Source organism: Tupaia chinensis, unplaced genomic scaffold (genome assembly GCF_000334495.1).
Source record: "Tupaia chinensis unplaced genomic scaffold, TupChi_1.0 Scaffold000359_1, whole genome shotgun sequence".
In the NCBI taxonomy this organism is placed as follows: domain Eukaryota; kingdom Metazoa; phylum Chordata; class Mammalia; order Scandentia; family Tupaiidae; genus Tupaia; species Tupaia belangeri.
In genome coordinates this window covers 3,359,567-3,379,642 of record NW_006159855.1, presented here as the reverse complement: position 1 = coordinate 3,379,642, position 20,076 = coordinate 3,359,567, and the positions used below count along the sequence as shown (strand labels likewise).

The following is a 20,076-nucleotide window of genomic DNA, read 5'->3' as shown; positions in this document are numbered from 1 at the left end:
CAGCTGGCTTTATCAGCCAAGCCAGAAAGTGTTAGCAAGTGAGTGCTCCTAGACAGAAAAGTCAGTCTTTTGTACCCTAATCTTGGAAGTGACATCCCATCTCTTTTGCTTCATTCTGTTCATTAGAAGCAAGTCACTAGGTCCAACCCACACTGAAGGAGAGTACCAAAAGGCAGGCAGCATTGAAAGTGCCCCATCCCTGAACCAGCTACTGATATAAGGGCATTAGAACGAGCTTAGACCAGTTATGTTCTACTCACCCTTGGAACTGGAGTCAGGTCCCCAAATCACAAAGTTGCCACACAACTAGGGGAGGAGCAAAGGAATAGAATAAATGTCGGGAGGAAGGCCAGAACATGGACATCACCATTTCCAATTGGCCATGCCTTTATTCTGATGCTGAGCCGATTATTCTTTCTACAGTAGTCTCCCCAGTGCCCTCAAGATGAAGTCCAGATTCCTTAGTTCAGCATAAAATGCCCTTCATAATCTGATCCCAATTTAGCTTTCCAGTCTCACCTCACCATTTATTCTTGGTCTCAGAGGACCTCTTGAAATAATACTCTTTAAAGTTATTATTTTGTTTTGTTTTGTTTTGTTTTGTTTTGTTTTTTGGAGAGGTTTTTGCTATAGGGCGCTTGCGCTTGCCAGACAGGCAGACAGAGACAGAGAGACAGAAAGTGAGAAATCCCCCCTCAGGGGGATGGCGACACTGCAATCCCCTCTCCATTTTTCCCTTCATGGATTATGTATTTTATGTCTTCTTCATATAATTTTTCCTTATTCAAGTTCATATGAGATCTTATATATCTTCTTATAGAAGACAAAGTTTTGTTTATCACATTAAAATCTTTAATCCATCTGGAATTTTTTTATATTCATGGTATGAGATAGAAATCTAACTGTGTCTTTTCCATATAAATAGTCAATTGTCTCCACATCTTATTTTTTAATACTCCATTTGTTCCCCCCTGGTTTGTAATGCCATTTCTGTCATATATCACTTTTCCATTTTTGATAGTTCTATTTCTAGACTCTCTGTACTATTGATCTAATTGCCTTTCTCTATGCCAATAGATGCATTGACTTTTATTTATCTATTTATCTATTTATTTATTTATTTGGAGAGGTTTTTGGCTATAGGGTACGTGCGCTTGCCAGAAACACAGAGAGAGACAGACAGATAGAAAGCGAGAAATCACCTCCCGGGGGGATGGCCACACCACAATCCCTTTTCCATCATTCTTCTCTCAGGATCTTGGGCATGCATGCACGCGAGCCTGGCAGGAGTTTAAGCCACCGGGTCTGGAACTTGAACCACGGTCGGCTACATGGGAGTTCAGGGACACAGCCATTACACTAACTGCTGATCCCCTCTTCAAAGTTATTGAGAGCTCTAAGAGTCTTTGTTTATATATATTATAGCTATTTAATTAGATTAAAAAACAAAATTTAAAAATATAGATTCACTTAAAAAGAATTATGAACCTATTACTTAAGTGTAAAACATTTTTATGAAAATTAACTATTCTAAAAAATATTTTGAGAAGAATGTTGTTTTTGTTTGTGAAATCTCATCAGTGATAGGTTCAATAGGAAACAGCTGGAATCTCATTTTGCTTCTACATTCTGTTGTGATATAGAATTTTAGTTGGAGTATATGAAGAAAATATGATCTCCCACAGATATGTAGTTAGAAAATGGAGATAGAAGTATTTTAGTAATCTTCCCAGATAAATGTGGATATTCTTGTTTGATATTACACCAATTCAATAAGTGATAGTTTTCTAAAAGTTAGTTACAAGATGGTGTCAGAACTTTTTGTATGCTATCACATTAAAATCTATTGGATTATCTGATGCTCTGAATAACTTCTACTCATTTGGTTCACTAAGTTATTTGGGTCTTCCAAATATTAACCCATTTTATTAGGAAACAATCTTTTAATTTTTTAAAATAATTACTTACTTTTATTTATTTATTTTTTTTTTTAATTTGACCAGAGAGAGAGAGAAAAAATGAGAAAGCAAGCCACCAGGTCCAAGACTCAAACCACAGTCAGCCATGTGTGAGTCTAGTAACTTAAGCACCACACCACTACTGGTCCATTTTTTTTTTTAATTTTTCATAGCAGTTATGAGTGCTCACCAGAGAGAGTGGCACAGGGTAAGAGGAAAAGTGAAAAAGCACACCCCCCTAGGGAGGGGGGTCATGCTGCAATCCCTTCTCCATTTCTCATTTTGGGAATTTAGGCACACACATGCATGTGTCCAGCATATTTTTCAAGCCACCGGGTCCAGCACTCAGACAGCACTGTCAGCCATGTGGGATCAAGCTGCTGTTACCACCATACAACAATTATTTTTTTCTTTTTCTTTTTAAGAGAAGAAACTCAATATTTTTTTCTTTTTTTAAGAAAAGGAATGCAAGGGACCAGCAGTTGGCATAATGGCTGTGTTGCTGGACTCCCATGTAGTCGACTGCGGGTTAAGTCCCGGATCCGGTGGCTTAAATTCACACCGGGCATGTGTGCATGCATGCCCAAGATCCTGAGAGGAGAAGGGATTGCAGTGTGGCCATCCCCCTGGGGTGTGATTTCTTGCTTTCAGTCTCTCTGTCTGTCTCTGTCTTTCTGGAGAGCACATGCGTACTATAGCAGAAACCTCTCGAAAAGGAATGTAGTATAAATGTTAAAATTCTTGCTTTATTTCTTCATTCATTCTGTGAGTGAGAGGAACAGAGACACACACAGATATGGCACCCCTACCTTAGTCATCCATAGATCATGGACACAAATGTGCCTGGCATTCTCAGAGATGTCTCTGGATGTGAACCCGTAACCCTCTCGTGTAGGTCTTTTCTGCAGAACATTGCATTTTACCACTGTCCCACCATGTGGCCCCTCATTTTAAAATATTTTAATCATATTTTTTAATATCACCACCTGTCTCTTCAGAAAAGTTCTTTAAGTGTTGGGAAGCTGTCTGTCATGAAAGATTCAAAACTCTAATTTTAATTTAAGGGAAGTAACACATCATTTTGTTTCTTTTTCTTTTTCTTTTTCTTTTTTTTTTTTTTTTTTACAAAGTGCCAAATACATCTGAATAGCCATATTGAATATCACCTTCTTTTTTTTTTTACATGAAAATGGTACTCCATGAACACATCCTTATGACTTCTACCTCAGAGCTGTCAATGTGATTCATATTCAGATACCTACAGGGGGCAGGGGGGAGGCTTACCCAATTTCCCAGCCATTATCTGACATATCCTTACGTGGCACAGCACATGGCAACCAGTGTGTAAGAACCATGTCTGGCTGATGACTCAGGAGAGTCCAGGTCTTACAGAACAAATGAATTAGCATGATACATATTTTAATACATAGATATGAATAGAGTAATTACGGTATGAGAAGTAAAATATTTTCAGATTTTATCATTTTATTTGCTTTTTCAAGCACTCATATGACATACCTCGTTTAGAGATGAAGCTTGTCCTTAAGGTTGTGTTCACATTCTGGTGCCACTTTCACATTGCTTGGGGTGTTAACAGTACTTTAAAGCTACTGTGGGATCTGTTCCAAAAATATTGCTCTATGGTCTAACTTTGACTATGGATTTTCTACCATTATAAACATAGACTTTATTCCCTTTCACAATAATATTAACAAAAAGACATTGGTAAAGGAGATTTCTTTGATTGACTAACAATTTTTTCATTGTTCTAATGGGTGTCTTCCTCCTTCACAAGGGAGGAAAATCCCCTAAAACATGTGTGAGTATAACCTTATATTGGTATTTCTATTTGTTAACAAATAATTAATACTTTTCCATTTCACAGATTTAAAATTGATTTTTTTTTTTTTTTTTTTTTTTTTTTAAAGACTGGCTTTCTTATTTAGGTAGGGAGAGAAAAGGCTAGGAAATGTATTGCTGCCATCTTGAGAGGATGGTAGGTTTGGTAACTCTTCCTCCTATGAAGGCCCTGGAACGATTTTTATACAGGTGTCGGTTTTTGGCTCTCTGTGAGAACATCCCTATCAGTGTACATACATGCTTACGAACATCTTTGTTTACTTAGTGAAACAAAGCCGGGACTATTTTGGGAAAAATATTTGGGGCCTGAGTTTTCTCTCATTCATCCCATGAGAGCAGTACTAGAGGGTTTAATATATGTGGGTTAATGATGAAGAAAACAAAAATAGCATCCTTTTGGGAAAATATAACCTAACACAATTTAAAAGGGGACCCAAATGGAAACATAATATTTTTATGAAACAGAACGATTTTATCTGTGTTATCTTTGTTACATGGATACCATCTAAAATTTAAAGGAAATCCAGACTTCCTTTCTTTGATTGTGTGTGTGTATGTGTGTGTGTAATTTTTTTGTAACTTGCCATAAGGTGTATGTACTCGCTACAGACAGACAGAGTGAGAAGGAAAGTGAGAAAGCATCCCCCACAGAGGACGATCACACCACAATTCCTTCTCCTCCATTTCTCTCTTCTGTTGGAATTCTAGGCATGCATGTGTACCCAGCATGTTTTTCAAGGTACCAGGCCCAGTACTCAAACCATTCAATTGTTTATGTGGGATTCAGCTGCCTTAACCACTACGTTGCCAGCTGGCCCTATATATATTTTTAAAGCAAGAAGTCAGAGACTTTGTACATCTTGATTTTGTTTAACTCTTGTATTTCTTAGAACTGTGTGTCACAAGTAACTAAATTGGTCATATTTTGAAAAATAATTTTTGTACCCTCGAAGTGCTTTTATTGTTTTATTTTTATGATAGAGAACACATGAATGCAAGGGAGAGGCACCCTAGACAGGGTCTTAGCATGCTGCGATCCCCTTCTTCCAGCTCCTTGAGATCCTGGGCACCCACATACGCACACATATCCCTGATACGTTTTCAGGCAAACCTGGGATCCTAACCCTTGGTGGGCAATGTGGCTTCCATCCTTGTAAGCATTGTATTATTGCTGCACCTCGGTGGCTGGGCCTCAAAGTGCTTCTTAACTGTATGTAGCCTATCTTTGGTTCTGACCCCACTATCCCCACAAAGATGAATGACATCAGTTTTCCCATTGGCTTTATTTATGTATGCCATCAACCAACATGTCCTAGAGCTATGCAAAGTACAGAGTATTCTTACTGCACTCAGCCCTGCCAGGCAGTAGACAGTTTATTCTTTTTTTGTTTTCCCTTGTTTTTTTTTAGTGGAACACTAAATGCCTTAGTATTTTTTTTAAAGTTTCCTTCTTTCTTCTGTGAGAGAGAAAAAGAAATGCCCCAATCAGAGTCTTTGTGCTGCCATCTACCCTAAGCCTCAGCCAACCAGAATCACAGATTCATGTGTAGACCCTGCATGAACAGGGAGACCTCAGGAAAAATAACCTAGTACCTTCCTATGTAGCCTCACCTCACGGAGCATTGCATTACCCTGTACTACTAAGGCTGCCAGCACTTTCTTTAACTATTTTTTTATTTGCCAAAGATTGCATGAACTGGCCTTAGGTAGGGGAGAATGAGAAGGCACCCTCCCCCCCAATGAGGGATGGTCACACTGCAGTCCCTTCTCCATTTCTCCCTCCTTTGAGGGTTTTGGGTATGCACACATACACATCTGACGTGCTTTTCAAGCCACTGTGTCTAGACTCAGAACTGTACAGCTTGCCATGTGTGATCCAACCCTGTTAACCACCACGCCACTAGCTGGCCCACTTTAACTTTTTGATAGGTATAAAGCAAAGCCTGAGAAGCTATCCTTTTTTTTTTCTCTCTCTCTCTTTTTTTGGAGATTTTTTTTTTAGCTATAGGGCACGTGCACTCGCCAGAGAGACAGAAAGCGAGAAATCACCCCCCATGGGGGATGGTCATGCCACAATCCCTTCTCCTCTATTCTCCTCTCGGGATCTTGGGCATGCACACACACGTGCCTGGCGTGAGTTTAAGCCACCAGATCCGGGACTCGAACCACAGTCGACTATGTGGGAGTCCAGCAGCATAGTCATTATGCTAACTGCTGGTCCCATGAGAAGCTGCTCTTGCGAAGTATTGTTAATGCTGTAGTACAAATTAAAATTTCAGAAAATCTATAGGTGTGGTGTGGCTAACTTTCGTTGTTAATGTCCTAAATCATCTGAAGGCTTGTTTTCTTTCTTTTTTTACAGACCTAACTACCATAGTGAATGCTGCATATTCAGAGAAACCACAAGAAGGTTATATGTTTGGTTGTCTAATATTCTTGGATTTGATATGAACCAACACAGTCCTTTGTGTCATTGACAGAACCCCAGTTTGTATGTACATTATTCACATTCCTCTGTTGTATTTGGGAAAAAAGACATTTTAGCCTTTTTAAGGTTGTTAATTTAATTTCATGTTATTTGGTTGCATGAAGTTGCCCTTGACCACTAAGGATTATCAAGATTTTTGCACAGATTTATATATGTCTAGGATCCTTTTATCAAGGCAGTTACGTTCATCATTTTCCTGCCTTTACTCCACAGTTACCAAACACTCAGTTAAATATAAATTAGAATTTTTTTTTAGGTGACCATTCAACATAATGCTTACAGATGGAATTTGACAGAACCCAGGAACTAATTCCTAGATGCATAATGTTGGTGTATCGAAGATAAAATTTAAATTGTCCTTCAGTTTGAGGCCATGTGTAAAATTTAATCATATTGTAAAATATCTATTCCGTAATAGAAATAGCTAGTTGACAGCTTATACTTCTCAAACTCATGTTGTTATTGTACACAAACTGAGTTTCTCTATGTGAAGTTAGTGAGTCTTTTTGTGTTACTCCAAAATAAAGGCAATGATTTATTTTTTTCCCAGTGTCAGTACAATTTGAGTTAATCACTCAAGGTGGGTACTTTACATTTTAAAGCTGGAATCAGCAGCAGCCCTATGGGAAACCAGACAAAGCATTGACTTTTAGATAGAGACTTTTAAAATGAACTGTTTTCTTTTGGAACTAGAATTAGAATAGTTAATATTCATCCACAAACCATTACTATGTGTACATTATTGTTGCTATTGTGATAATAGAGAATTTTATTTATTTTTATGCCAGCTTATATTGTGAGACCACATTTTTGTCAGTTTGGGTTTTATCAATCCTGTTATGCTTGTCCTTGGAACATCTTTCGCGTACTCGAGGTTTGTAGTTGAAAAGTTTACTGTAAAAAAAAATCAAAAACAAAAAAATGTATTGTTTTTACAGAATAAATTTATTGGAATGTGTACTGGGAGTAAGGTTTGAGGTTGTAAACAACTAAGTTAGTGTAATTTGACTTCATATATGTAATGTGAGGTATTATGTAATCCATACATTAAAGCAAAAATTGTTAACAGCAAGTTGACAGTAGAATCAAGCGCAGGTGAGGGTTTTCTTTTTTTTTTTCTTTTTTTTTTTTCTTTTTTTAACAGTCTCTGGGTTTTAGTTTATTTGAAAACTCTGGGCCAGTAGGTGGGGGAGTAACTATATGATTTGCTTGTACTAAGAAAATATTTACCAGTTCAGTGGATCCCAAATTCACACACTTGACATTATGCATTGATTTGAATCCTATTTTCTTTTGGTTTTCTTATCTTGGTGAAGAGATAATAAATCCCATGAAAAGAAAATGAAAGAAGACCTAAAGCTTATAGGGCCCTTCTGATGATGGTGATGATGGCAGTAGAGGGTGTGAGAGCACCAACCCCCTTACCATTCCAGGGCACATTGCAGAAGCAGCCGCATTTTCCGTTTGTTCTCCCTCATTTAACAAATACTGATTTTCTCTATTGTACTTGCAAAGATTTCCATATGTGAGAGGCTCATGAAAAGATAGTAGGAATGGCAGTCTAATTCTTTTTTCTTAAAAGGCACTTTCCTTTTTTCTTTAATTGGCAGAGGACTCATATACTTGCCAGAGAGAGAGAAAAAGCACCTCACAGTGGGGTGTGGTCACACTCCATCTTTTTCCCTGTATTTCTGCTCTCATCAGGATTTGGGACATCACTGCACAGATGTCCTGGCTGGTTTTGGAAAGCAGATTCAAACCACTGTCAGCCATGTGACATCCAGCTCCCAACAGATGGTGCTTAAGCACTGTGTTAGACTGCTGGCCCAAAAGGTACTTTTTAATTTTGAGTATTGTGATTTATTTTTAAAATAATGAAATTTAATTCATCAAAGGGCAGTCTCTTTATTGTTTACAATAAAACATAAGAATGTAGATGATATTTTTAATTGAAACATAGAACTGACATTTTCTTAAAAAGCTAAAACCTGTCATGAAAAAAAATCTATGGTACAGTGATTCAGATTAAATAAGGTTTGTCTTCATAAAAGGCCAAAAATAATTTTATTAAAAATATACACAGATATACAGTAGAAATGTCAGCCACCAGTAAAATAGGTCTTCATTAAGGGTAATGACACAGTTACTGATCTCTCATTTAGCTGTTTAGATTCACACAAAGTTTTAGTAATTTTTAAAACAGTAATGAATAGTATACTTTACTTGGGAAAGCATTTTCCAAACAACACTTAAGAACAAATATTCTGATGATTAGGCCTTTTATATTGAAGTTGATAATGAATCTACTACTACATTGTATATACAGAAGTTGTTTCTCCAATTTGTGTTTGCTATTTTGATTTTATTTTATTTTTAAATTTCTTTTTAGTTTGCTATAGGGCACGTACACTCTGCAGGCACAGGGTTGTGGACTGAGAAATTACCCTCAGCAGGGATGGCCACTCTGCAATCCCTTCTCCTCCTGGACTTTGGGCCCGCGTGTACACACACCTGGCCTAGCTTTCAAGCCACCAGGTCTGGGACTTGAGCCACGGAGAAAGCCATGTGGGATCCAGCGCCTTAACCTTCAAACTGCCTGCTGGCCTGCTTTTCTGAATTTTTCATATGCATAGACAACATTCCACACTTTTAAATAATTTCATTTTCATGCTCACTGTTGTAGGCACTACATTGTAATTTTCACATTTATAATTAGTGTGTGCAAATACTATTGAGGTGGATGGTCAGGTTTATTCACAAAAAAATTTTGAGTATATTTCCATAAGCTGTTTCTCAACAACTTCAATTTTCCTTCAAAAAGAAAATTTACCCCCACAATGTCATACATATTGCAGCACAAATTGATGTATTCTTAAGTATTCATGGATGAGAAGGGAATGAAATGAGACAAATACTAGTACCAGTGTAACAAAAAGTCAGTAATCCAGAGAGGAAGAACATGAAGTAATACCTTCATTCCACTTTTTCTTCTGCCTTTGTTTTTATGAAGAATTCTGGTTTATAGATACATCGATAGGCCAAGAGCTGAGGAAGAACTCCATATGCTATGTTTAAGGCTAAAAAAAGGATTTTTGCTTCTTCAGGGACTCTGTACACATAAGCAGTTCTAGCGTGAAGAGAAGCACCAATGTGAGAAAACTGAGCCTGTTGCATTTAAAAAAAAAAGGGGGTAAGCATGAAATTTGTGCGCAGTTGAATGGATAATGAGTTCTTTCAGAATAGTTCATTCAGACCACATTTCTGTGCCCTCAAAATTACTCTCACCTGCAGGCAAAATACCTTCAAATAATCCATAGTTTGTAATAAGATAATCTTCCTTTAAATTTTGTCTTTTATTACATTTAGGACCATCTTTGATATAAATGTTCAAATAAAGTATACTTTCCTTAGTGTGGTTTGATCATGCCAGTTGTGTTTTTTGTTTTGCGTTTTTTTTTCTCTTTAGATTTTTGCCATAGGGTGTGTGCGCTCACCAGAGAGAGACAGAGATAGGGAAGAGACAGGGAAAGTGAGAAAGCACTCCCTAGTGGGGATGGCCATGCCACAGTCCCTTCTCCATTTTCCTCTTGGAGTTTTGGGCACATGTGCATACATGCCAAGCATGATTTTCAAGCCATCGGATCTGGGATTATACTGCAATTGTTCATGTGAAAGTTCAGCACCTTAACCACCATGCCACCTGTTGGCCCTAACCAGTTGTGTTTTTTCATTCATCCTGTGCCTTATACAGAATATTAGTATCTTGGTTTAACAGAAAGATCTGAATAAAATCTCAATTTTTTTTCTGATTTACATTCTAGAGACCCTACAAAGAGACTCAGTTGCAGTTCACAAATTATATTCCAATAAAGTGAAGACATTTTTTAAAAATTTGTTATAGGACATATGCATCCCCAAAATATTTTAGATAAAAATATTTTTAATCTGACAAACTGTTTAAAGAGAAGCACTGAGGACCACAGCTTCATTTATCAATCTTCTATGTACTCCTTAGAGCAAGAGCTCAAAGCCCTTTCATTATGTATTTTTGCTTCCTTATTTATTTATTCATGTATTTGTTTTTCATGCAACTTAAAAAATATTAAAGGCTGTTTTGTAAGATAAAGTTGTTACCAACTTGGACAAGGGTGGGAATATGGTTGCTCTTTATAAAATGGCATACATGTAGGCAACCTTTAGAAATCAAATTGTAATTTATTTAGAAATATCACTGGTCAGCGTATTCTAAGTTTGTAAAACAGAAAGACAGGGGCCTCCCTCTGTATTTATATACTTGTTCAGAAGTATGCCATTTGGTCCTTTTTGATACTTTTCGTAAGCATAGAGGGAAACTAATAGAGTAACACAAGTCACAGAAGGATTTAAAAATCCTGGTAGACTATTTCCTCAGGAGGTTTGCATCATCACAAAATGCAACCTCAGAGTATACATTTTTCATATCTTGCTGAAATTTAGGATATACATGAATAAAGGATTGGGAGTCTAAATGTAGTAAGTAGTAAATTATTAGTTCATCAGAATCAGTGTGAAAAGACAAAACATTTAGCATTCTGGGAAGGCACAGAAGTCACAAATGAACTAAATAATTTGCTTTAAATGCATATAAGTTATTTTACATTTTCATTCCATATCAATTTATTCTGTTAAGTGGCTAGCGGATACAGGTGTTACTTACCACTTGCCTTTACCAGGAAAAGAAAAGGGCAAGCTTTTATAGGCAGCATCTTTATGAATTTTTATCACTGGCAGATATTTTAATGAGCTACATTTTTATAAATTACTGATATATTCTAGAGACCTCTGATACATTTTTGCTATTCTCTAGAGATAGAAATTAAGTTACTGTGGTATGTTGCCAAGTATCAGCTAATGGATTGCCTTGCCTGCATAGTGATCCATGAAGCCTGAGAGGGCTCTGCTCTCAAACGCACCTTCCCTAAGCAGATGCTCCAGCAGAATCCCACAAACGTGTCTACGCTCTTGTCTACAAGGACAGAAGGCCTTGGGGATAAAGGGCATTTGTGGGCCGCCCTGATAAGCTGCTGTTTGGACATTCTAGGAACAAGAGCTTGGCTCCCATCACTATTTTTCCCTAGGACATATTTTGAATAACAGTGTTTTTCAGAATATATAGCCAAACTTTTCCTTCTGAACTGAAGGCCGGATTTGAACCACGGTTTTCAGAAATATGGGTTTAGTGGCACTATCTTTATAGACAGTTGTACACATCACAGATTCACCAGATTTGGGGAACTGCCCACCATACTTAGAGAATAAGTACTGTGAACATGTGTGCCCGCTCACACAGGAAAGCCTGCATACCAAGTCAGTGACTCCGTAGGCTCTTTTCCTGCACTCAGTGGTGCAGTTAATACCTCATTTTCATGAACAGCAAACTCATGACGACATTGAAACATGATTCCTGTCCTTAGATTAGATTGTAAGCCCACTGGGCAGGTACCGTGTCTGATATTCTGTGTGGCACCTATCACATTGTTAGCACTCAATAAACGTTCAGCAACTGTGATCTTGTGACTGTCAAATACAAAAAGGATCTAACAAAGCATTTCTCTACTTTTATACTTATTTTTAGTAGGCCTTTTTATCCAGAACAGTTAAACAAGGGGCAAAGATTGTTATATTCCTGATCAAAAGAAGTGTCTGTGCAAGAGCCCTGCAGCCAGTTCTCTGCAGCTCCCAGTACTGCTCACTGATCTAATGGGTGTATTTATGGAGCCTTCACACACCTCCAGCTGAGTGAGCACCAAACTGCACCATAGCTTCTTCCTAAGGCACATGGCTTAAGGCCATTAACTGTCCAGGTTCTCAAGTTTCAGGAAAAAATACTCTCCTGAGGGTTCTCTTCCACGCACATAGCCGAGAAGGAGCTGGACCGTGTCTACCAGGTGATGTGGCCACCAGCACCCAAAGCCTCCCCGTGACGAAGCCTGAGAAGCTCAGCCTAAGTATTATGCGGAGGTCAGTGTCTCATTCAACTATTCCTGAAATGACGTATGCCTCAGAACTATACATACAAATGACATATTCCAGAAATTTCTCCAACATCTGGTGGTGACAGGAGCTTGAGTTCCTAATAATTTCCTTATACTCCATTCTAAATCCCATTTCACTTTACGGGGGAAACTGAAAGATGAGGGATCTTCACAAAGTTCAGGGAAGATACAAATTATGGAAAAACTGCATGAATTTCAAAACTTTTTTGCACCAAAGTAAACATGTACTTTAATTCCGTTTTTCCACACTCATGAAGTCCTCTTACAGTTACACGCCACATAATGGTGCATAACAAAGGTCAGTAACAGGCTGCATACACAGCAGTGGCCCTGCAATGTTATAATAGGCTGTACCACACAGCCTAGGTATGTAGTAAGGCCATACCATCTAGCTTTGTAAGTTCACTCTTTGGGTGTTCATGAAACAATGAAACTGGCTAAACATGCAGAACAGAACATATCCCCATCATTCAGTGACACATGACTGTACTGTACTTTTTTTTTTTTTTTTTAAGCATGGATAATTGGAATGAAAAATGAGACAGTAAAAGTGAAACAAAGGCTAAATTTTAATAGCTGTTTTCTTAGACAACCTGGGAAGGATGATTAAAAATTACAATCCTGGCTCCAAAAGGAAGAACTGAAAGTTTTGTGTACCCACTTGAGTATTACAGGCAAAAACTAATGTGAACGTTGGGATGACAGCCAAGTTATTTGGCTGATACAGTATAAGCCAGGGACTAGGAGAGTCTGAGGACTGTGAGTGGGAAGAGCCTATTGTGAATCTCCAAAACTTTCTGCCCGCTTCTTTGAATTTTAGGTAATTATATACAGTACACAAAGCTTAATTGTCTGTAGATCAGTTAATTAATTTTGAGCAGCGTAAGTCATTTCTCCTTCAAACTCTAGTGGGAATCTTCTACTAGTATTAATAATGGCAAAAACATTACATAGTCATTATGTGCCATCCATTGTTCTAATCCCTTTACATAATTACCTCATTTAACCCTCACAGCAACTCTATGGAAATGTATTATTATCTTCACTTTATAGAAGAGGAGACTGAGGATCAGAGAGTTCAGTAAAAGTACTCAAGTCATTGAACTAATAGTCATTGGCAGGCTGGAATTTGAACCAGTCTGCCTCCAGAGCTCATGCTCTTTGTTTTTTTGTTTTTTTGTGGGGTTTTTTTGGAGAGGTTTTTGCCATAGGGCGCTTGCGCTTGCCAGACAGACAGAGACACAGAGAGACAGAAAGCGAGAAATCACCCCCCCAGGGGGGATGGTCACGCTGCAATCCCTTCTCCTTCATTCTCCTCTTGGGATCTTGGGCACGCACGCACGCACACGCGCCCGGTGTGAGTTTTAAGCCACCGGGTCTGGGACGCGAACCACAGTCGACTACGTGGGAATCCAGCGACATAGCCATTACATTAACTGCTGGTCCCGGAGCTCATGCTCTTAACCTTATTAACTGTTGGCTCTGGGTTTTTGTTTGCATTTTCAATGATATTTTAGTAGAGAAAATACTTCAATTGATAGAAAATACTAATAAATGGATTGAAGTAGCCTAGAATACTTTCCAAATGAGACTTGCAACTTTAAACCTATGATAAGTACTTTGTTTGAAAAAGATAGTTGGTTATGAATAAGTCCCCAGTGGAACTCTTTGTTCTAGATTGTGTCCTGGTTTTGTTTTTATTCTTTTATTTTCACTTTTTAATTGATATTTTGTTTTCTGAAGGCAACAGATTAGGCAGACTCCTAACGTCTTAAATCTAGGACCCAATATATACCTGGCATGTCTTCCCTTGACCTATACAGATCAGTACTTTTTCAAAGATTTTTTTTTTTCTTCTTAATTGCATAGTCTTGGGAATTCACTAGATCATTTAGTAAAAGCAAGTTTTGATAAAGTTAGTGGGGTCATGAATGGTGTGGCTTCTAAATTAGAAATGGCATTTAAGCTATCGAGGGGCACTGGTCAAGTTTATAGACAGTGCTTTCCATGGTGAATGTGTCAGATACTCTCCCAAGATGAGAATTCACTTCAGAAATAAGTATTTGCAAAGTCCAAGTCTTAACCACTACAACTCAACATTCTGACTGTTTGCACTGTTTTGTTGCAGTAGACATTAAAGCCAGCCAAGAGCTATGAAAATGTCAGATATATAATTTCTTGAATTATGCCACTCTTCACATACTGGGTTGGGAGAAACATCTTTCTGACCTTTACAGGATCTGGCCCTTAGCCTCAGGCTCGGTGTCTGGACACTCAACAGCAAGAGAGGGGCTTCAGGCTACCTTGATGGATAAGTCCAAGGATTTCTGCAAGGCCTGAAGTCGGATTGAAGCTGCTACTCTGCAGTCCACACTACCCTTCTAAGAACCACCCAGCTGGAATCACAGGTGCCAATCTACAAGCTTAGCCTCACCAACAGGTAGAGTCTGGGGTTACTCTTAACTGCTACAGGCCCATAGACCCATTTGCCTCCAAGCTGTGGCCTTCCTAAGCCCTTGATTTGGTAGACCCTGTTCACAAGGCCTTCACTCTTGTTTTCTTGCCCAGTTCTGTAGTCATCTCCTGAAACTTGACCAGCTCTAACATTTGACAGGTCCAACACTGGTCTTCTTTTGCCAGCCTCGTATCTGACTTTACTCTGCGTTTCTGCATCAGGGGCTCATATATGGCACACTGAGGAATGTGACATGCAAAGGAGGCCAAGTTGTGCAGACAAAAGATCAAAAATAGTAGCTGTTGGACTCCAAGCAATCTAATTCTCTAAAAGGGCTGAAAAGAGGCCAGCAGGTGGTGTGGTGGTTGGGGTACCTGGACTCCCACATGGCTGACTGCAGTTTTGAGTCCCAGACCTGGCATTTGGCTTTCTCACTTTCCTTCACTCTGTCTCTCTGGTCAACTTCAAAAAAAAAAGACAATGAATGAAGTTAAAAAAGAAAGGGCTGACAAGAAGGAGATAAGTATGAGGCCATCCGTCCTGGAGAATAAGGCAGGAGAACCAGGCCAAAGAAAAAACAACCTATGGCTTCCTCTGCCTTCTGGTGCACACCCTCACACCTAAGTGTCCTCAGCTCAATGAAGTCCCACTCAGCCCTCAGAGCCTAGCTCAGACATCACTGTCTCCCACCTCCTAAAGGTTCTCCTACTCCTCGATGCCACATACAGAACCCTTTGTGCTCTAGGACCCTGTGCCATTGCTTACTGTATGGGACAGGGGGAGTTATCACAGTGAAGAATGGGCTTTGGAGCCCTGAGCCTTAGCCCGAGCTTCCACGTGAAATGGGGGTTAAAAGACAAATGGTTGCAAAGATAATACTATATATTCATTACATTCTGAGGCACACATGACTACATTGGTTTACCAGCCTTTTATGCAGTCGAGTTGGTGGCAGGCCTGGCTCTTGAAAGTATCTCACATGAACCTTGCATAAGCAAGAAACAGAATTTAACTGTGTTAAGCCACTGAGTATTTCCTGCTACAGCCGAGCACAGAGGGAAGGAAAATACTTAGCACGGTTTGCCTGGCATGGAGTAAAGCAGTAAGAGCTCAGAGTAGTATGGTCTCAGTGGAGCTGGGAAAGGGCTGGATTTGAGAATCACCTGGACTCACAGCTAACCAGACTAGTGAGGGCCTAGTTATAGAGGGTGAGGGACAGGAGGTATGAGGAATTGCTCTAAGTGTTTGGCTTACGCTGCTGGTTTCAAGAAAGGGCTACTTAAGAAAAAAAGATGAACAGAAGTTGTAGAAAAGACCAAGAATCTTATTTTAGATGTTAAATCTGAGGTCTTATATATCCAAGTAAAAAAGATTGAGTTTGGAATTAAATCTAGGTGTCTGGAAGCAGTTTGGGCTGAAGATAGAAAACTGGATGTCATCAGCTTATCGATGGCATCGAAAGACATGGAAATAAATAGACCCAAAACAGCCCTGAAGAATCAAATATTAGAGGGCTGAAGAGGAGGAGCAATAAGTAAAGGGAGATAAATGTGAGTTCTCTTTCCTCTTAAGTCCCTCAAGGAAAAAAATTATTTCTGGATGTTGGATCAGCTTCTTTGATTGATACATATTCTAATTATATAAAATATTCTAATTCTGTTAAATATTCTAGTTTCATAATTAATAAATACATTAGACTGGAAGAATTTAACCCAGTGACCTCATAAACTAACTTTTTCAGTCCTGTAAATTCTAGTGTCCTGCCATCATGACCACTATATCATGAGTATCTAACAAACTGTATATACCTAGTTTCTGAAGGAACCTCATATTTAGGTCTGCTTAGAAAGAGCAAGGAGATCATGTTTTATAAAGGTAAGAGCTGTTTTTTTTTTTTTAAGAGTTATTTAATTTTACTTATTCGTCCACTTAATTTGACCAGAAAGAGAGACAGAGAGGGAGTGAGAAAGCAAGCCACCAGGTCTGGGACTTGAACCATGGTCAGCCTTGTGGGAGTGTCCACCTTAACTGCCATGGCATCTGCTGGTCCCGGATTTTTTTTTTTTTTTTTTAATATGAAAGCTAAAAATTACTTAACTTCTTTCCTTGTTCAAAAGATCAGTTTGTGGGAACCAGCAGTTAGCGCAATGGCTATGTCTCTGGACTCCCACGTAGTCGACTGCGGTTCATGTCCCAGACCCAGTGGCTTAAAACTCATGCTGGGCGTGTGTGCGTGCGTGCCCAAGATCCCGAGAGGAGAATGGAGGAGAAGGGATTGTGGCATGACCATACCCCCTGAGGGGGGATTTCTTGCTTTCTGTCTCTATGTCTCTCTCTGTCTATCTGGCAAGCGCACGCGCCCTATAGCGAAAACCTCTCCAAAAAAAAAAAAAAAAGATCAGTTTGTTTTGCTAATTATTATCCTGTAAAATTCTTTGCTTGATAATTCTGTAAATAACTTCATTCCCAGTCCAATGTAGTAAACCTTTATTGAATACCTACTCTTAGCTACTGTCCTGGCTAAGTGCCACCAGGAGGTTGGGGAGTGAGGATTGGATGACAGGCCCTACTGTCCAGAAACAGAACTCTCAAGCCAGTTTTCTTGGTTCCGTATGGCATAGTATAGAGGCATTTGGAAATTTTAAGACATCTTGAAGGTAATAGTTCTCAATCCTGAAGACCAACAGAGATGTAATGGTTATGTCACTGGATTCCCATGTAGTTGACCACAATTCAAGGCCCGGACCCTAGGACTTAAAACTCAAGCCAGACGCATGTGCGTGTGTGCTCAAAATCCCAAGAGGAGAATGGAGGAGAAGAGATTGCAATGTGGCCATCTCCCCTGGGGAGTGATTTCTTGCTTTTTGTCACTCTGTTTCTCTTTGTCCGTCTGGTGAACACACATGTCCTGTAGCAAAAATCTCTCCCCCCCAAAAAAAAAAACAGCTCTCAATCCTTTTTTAGTAGCTATGATGCTCAGATATTAAGAAAACAGTTCTACAGAACAACACTGCCACTTGCTAGGTAATGACCTTGGGCAAATCATTTAATGTCATTTGAACCTCATTCCTCATCTCTATAATTAGGTGACACATTCACTGGATCACTATTGTAAAATTTAAAGAAGATGTATATGCGTTAATACCTTCTAAAGAACTGTAAAAAGGCAACAAGTCAGATAACTATTTCCTACTCTCTAACACAGATTGACGTTTGTGACAACCCACAGAGACAGAAGAGCTTCTCACCAAACCCAACCAGAAATAGTTTTCATATACTCAGTAAGGACAGCTGGAGTAGCAGGAAACTTCTCAACAGAGTATGCTTAGTACCTGAGCTAGGCCTCCGGCATGTATCAGTGTTACATCAGGCATCCAGGAACATCCAGGAACCACTAAGCCATAAAGCACAATGACAAAGTAAGGGACAGAATAGAACATATATGCCAGCATCTGTGTTGAACAGAGAAACAGCATCATCAGCAACTCAACATTAACTTGGCCTGAATATAAAGTACAAAAAAAATTAATTTCACTTTTTAGGATGTTAATTCTTATTTCTTAAATGGAACCACATTTTCCCATTTTTAAGAAAATTAATTTCATTTTTAAAATCTTAGGCTTCATAACTACCTGACCTGAATTTTAGGATAAGCAGCAGGATCCTTTAGGTAGGGCTCTTGAAATTGCGTGTATAATCGGCAGAGCTCAGCTGGGCAATCCAGAGCAATCTAAGAACAAAAATGAACTTATTATAAAAATATAATCAAATCTGTCTTTCATTTGCTGACAAGGCTAAATGTGCCAGGTTTAGTCACAAGCTGCTTTGCTGTTAACAAAAACTGCACTGCGGAGGCTCCTCAATGAAAGGGAAAGAAAAGTCATCTGAAGATTTACTTTAAGGAGATGAAGCAGAGGTTACTAATGGAGCAGGAGATGGAAACTAATACTCTTCTTGAATACCTTTCAAATATTCAGTGTTTTAAGTGTCCAGGTTTGGCTAGCCAAAAGCACAGCTTGCTATAGATGACTAGTTTCACTTTACCTGGAAATAACTAGCTGACTACTCCCTACAGGAAGAATATTACATTTCTACACCAAATTCATCCTACTGTCCTTTGCAAGATTCAAATAAAGCAACCTCCTCTCCTCCAGTGCCTCAGAGATCATATGGCTTTTGGGGGCAGTAAATGATCATTTGAAAGTGGGATCCTCTTTGTTGAAGCCACCTCTTGTGTCCTCTTTGAAAGGGGGCCAGCCAGTGGTTAAGGCAGCTGGATCCCATGTGGATGACTACAGGGTTCGAGTCCCAGACACAGTGGCTAGAAATAAGTCAGGTGCATGTGCTTGTGTGCCTAAAATCCTGAGAGGAGAATGGAGGAGAAGCGATTGCAGTGTGGCCATCACCCCTGGGAAGTTGCTTTCTCACTTTTTCTCTGTGTCAAATGAGAAAAAAAGAAAGATTTTTTTAACAGCAGAGTAGACTTAAGCCACAGAGTAGAAAAGTTTCTCTAGCGCATTACTAGGTCTTCTCTAGGTCCCCTTCCGTGAGGCACCCTTCCTTATATCCTTGGCTATAAATGTCATACCTGATAAAAGATGAACATAGGGGCCCATTGCAGAGTTGGTAAAAATGGGCTCCAACCCAAAAACTCATATGCAAAAGCTCTGCCCCACACACACCCACAGGTGTACAGTTTTCTTACATGCATGGGGAAGCGGAAGTGGATACAGTACAAATATAGTGGGGCTCATTATTGTTGCTGTTTGTTTAGGAATTGTAACTAACCAAAGAATGATTTCGGTAGCCCAGTGGTCTGAGCAAAGCTGATGGCCTTGCCTTCATTTCCCTCCCCTGTGCCCCTTCTATTAGCCAACTCTCCTCCAAGAAGTTTCTAACAATGGGGAACCAGCAGTTAGCGTAATGGCTGTGTCGCTGGATTCCCACGTAGTCGACCACGGTTCGTGTCCCGGACCCGGTGGTTTAAAAAACTCACGCCGGGCGCATGTGCATGCGTGCCCAAGATCCCAAGAGGAGAATGGAGGAGAGGGGATTGCGGCGTGACCATCCCCCCTGGGGGGTGATTTCTCGCTTTCTGTTTCTATGTCTCTCTCTGTCTGGCGAGCGCACGCGCCCTACAGTGAAAATCTCTCAAAAAAAAAAAAGAAGTTTCTAATAGTCAGTCATGCAAGCTGAATGCAGTTAGCCATTACAGTTATGAGATGTTCAAATTTATTTCTACTAAGAATAAATCAGGAATCTTGGGCATGGTGAAAGATC

At 39.3% G+C, this 20,076-nt stretch overlaps 1 protein-coding gene across 9 annotated transcripts in view; it reads right to left on the bottom strand.

Annotated features, from left to right (window-relative positions):
* Positions 1-7,425: 7,425 nt before the first annotated feature.
* TM6SF1 (transmembrane 6 superfamily member 1) overlaps positions 7,426-20,076 on the bottom strand; it is a 59,090-nt gene continuing 46,439 nt past the window's right edge. For 8 of the 9 annotated variants that reach the window (XM_027773571.1, XM_014589486.2, XM_027773569.1 and 5 more), the window contains 3 exons: positions 18,434-18,526; positions 18,129-18,248; positions 7,426-9,471 (listed from right to left, as the gene is read on the bottom strand). In XM_027773571.1, coding sequence (XP_027629372.1) covers positions 9,280-9,471; positions 18,129-18,248; positions 18,434-18,526 — 405 coding nt within the window. In that variant the 3' untranslated portion in view covers positions 7,426-9,279. Of the gene's footprint in view, positions 9,472-17,202; positions 17,470-18,128; positions 18,249-18,433; positions 18,527-20,076 lie in introns of those variants that run through there. The other variant, XM_027773570.1, reaches the window with a different exon arrangement.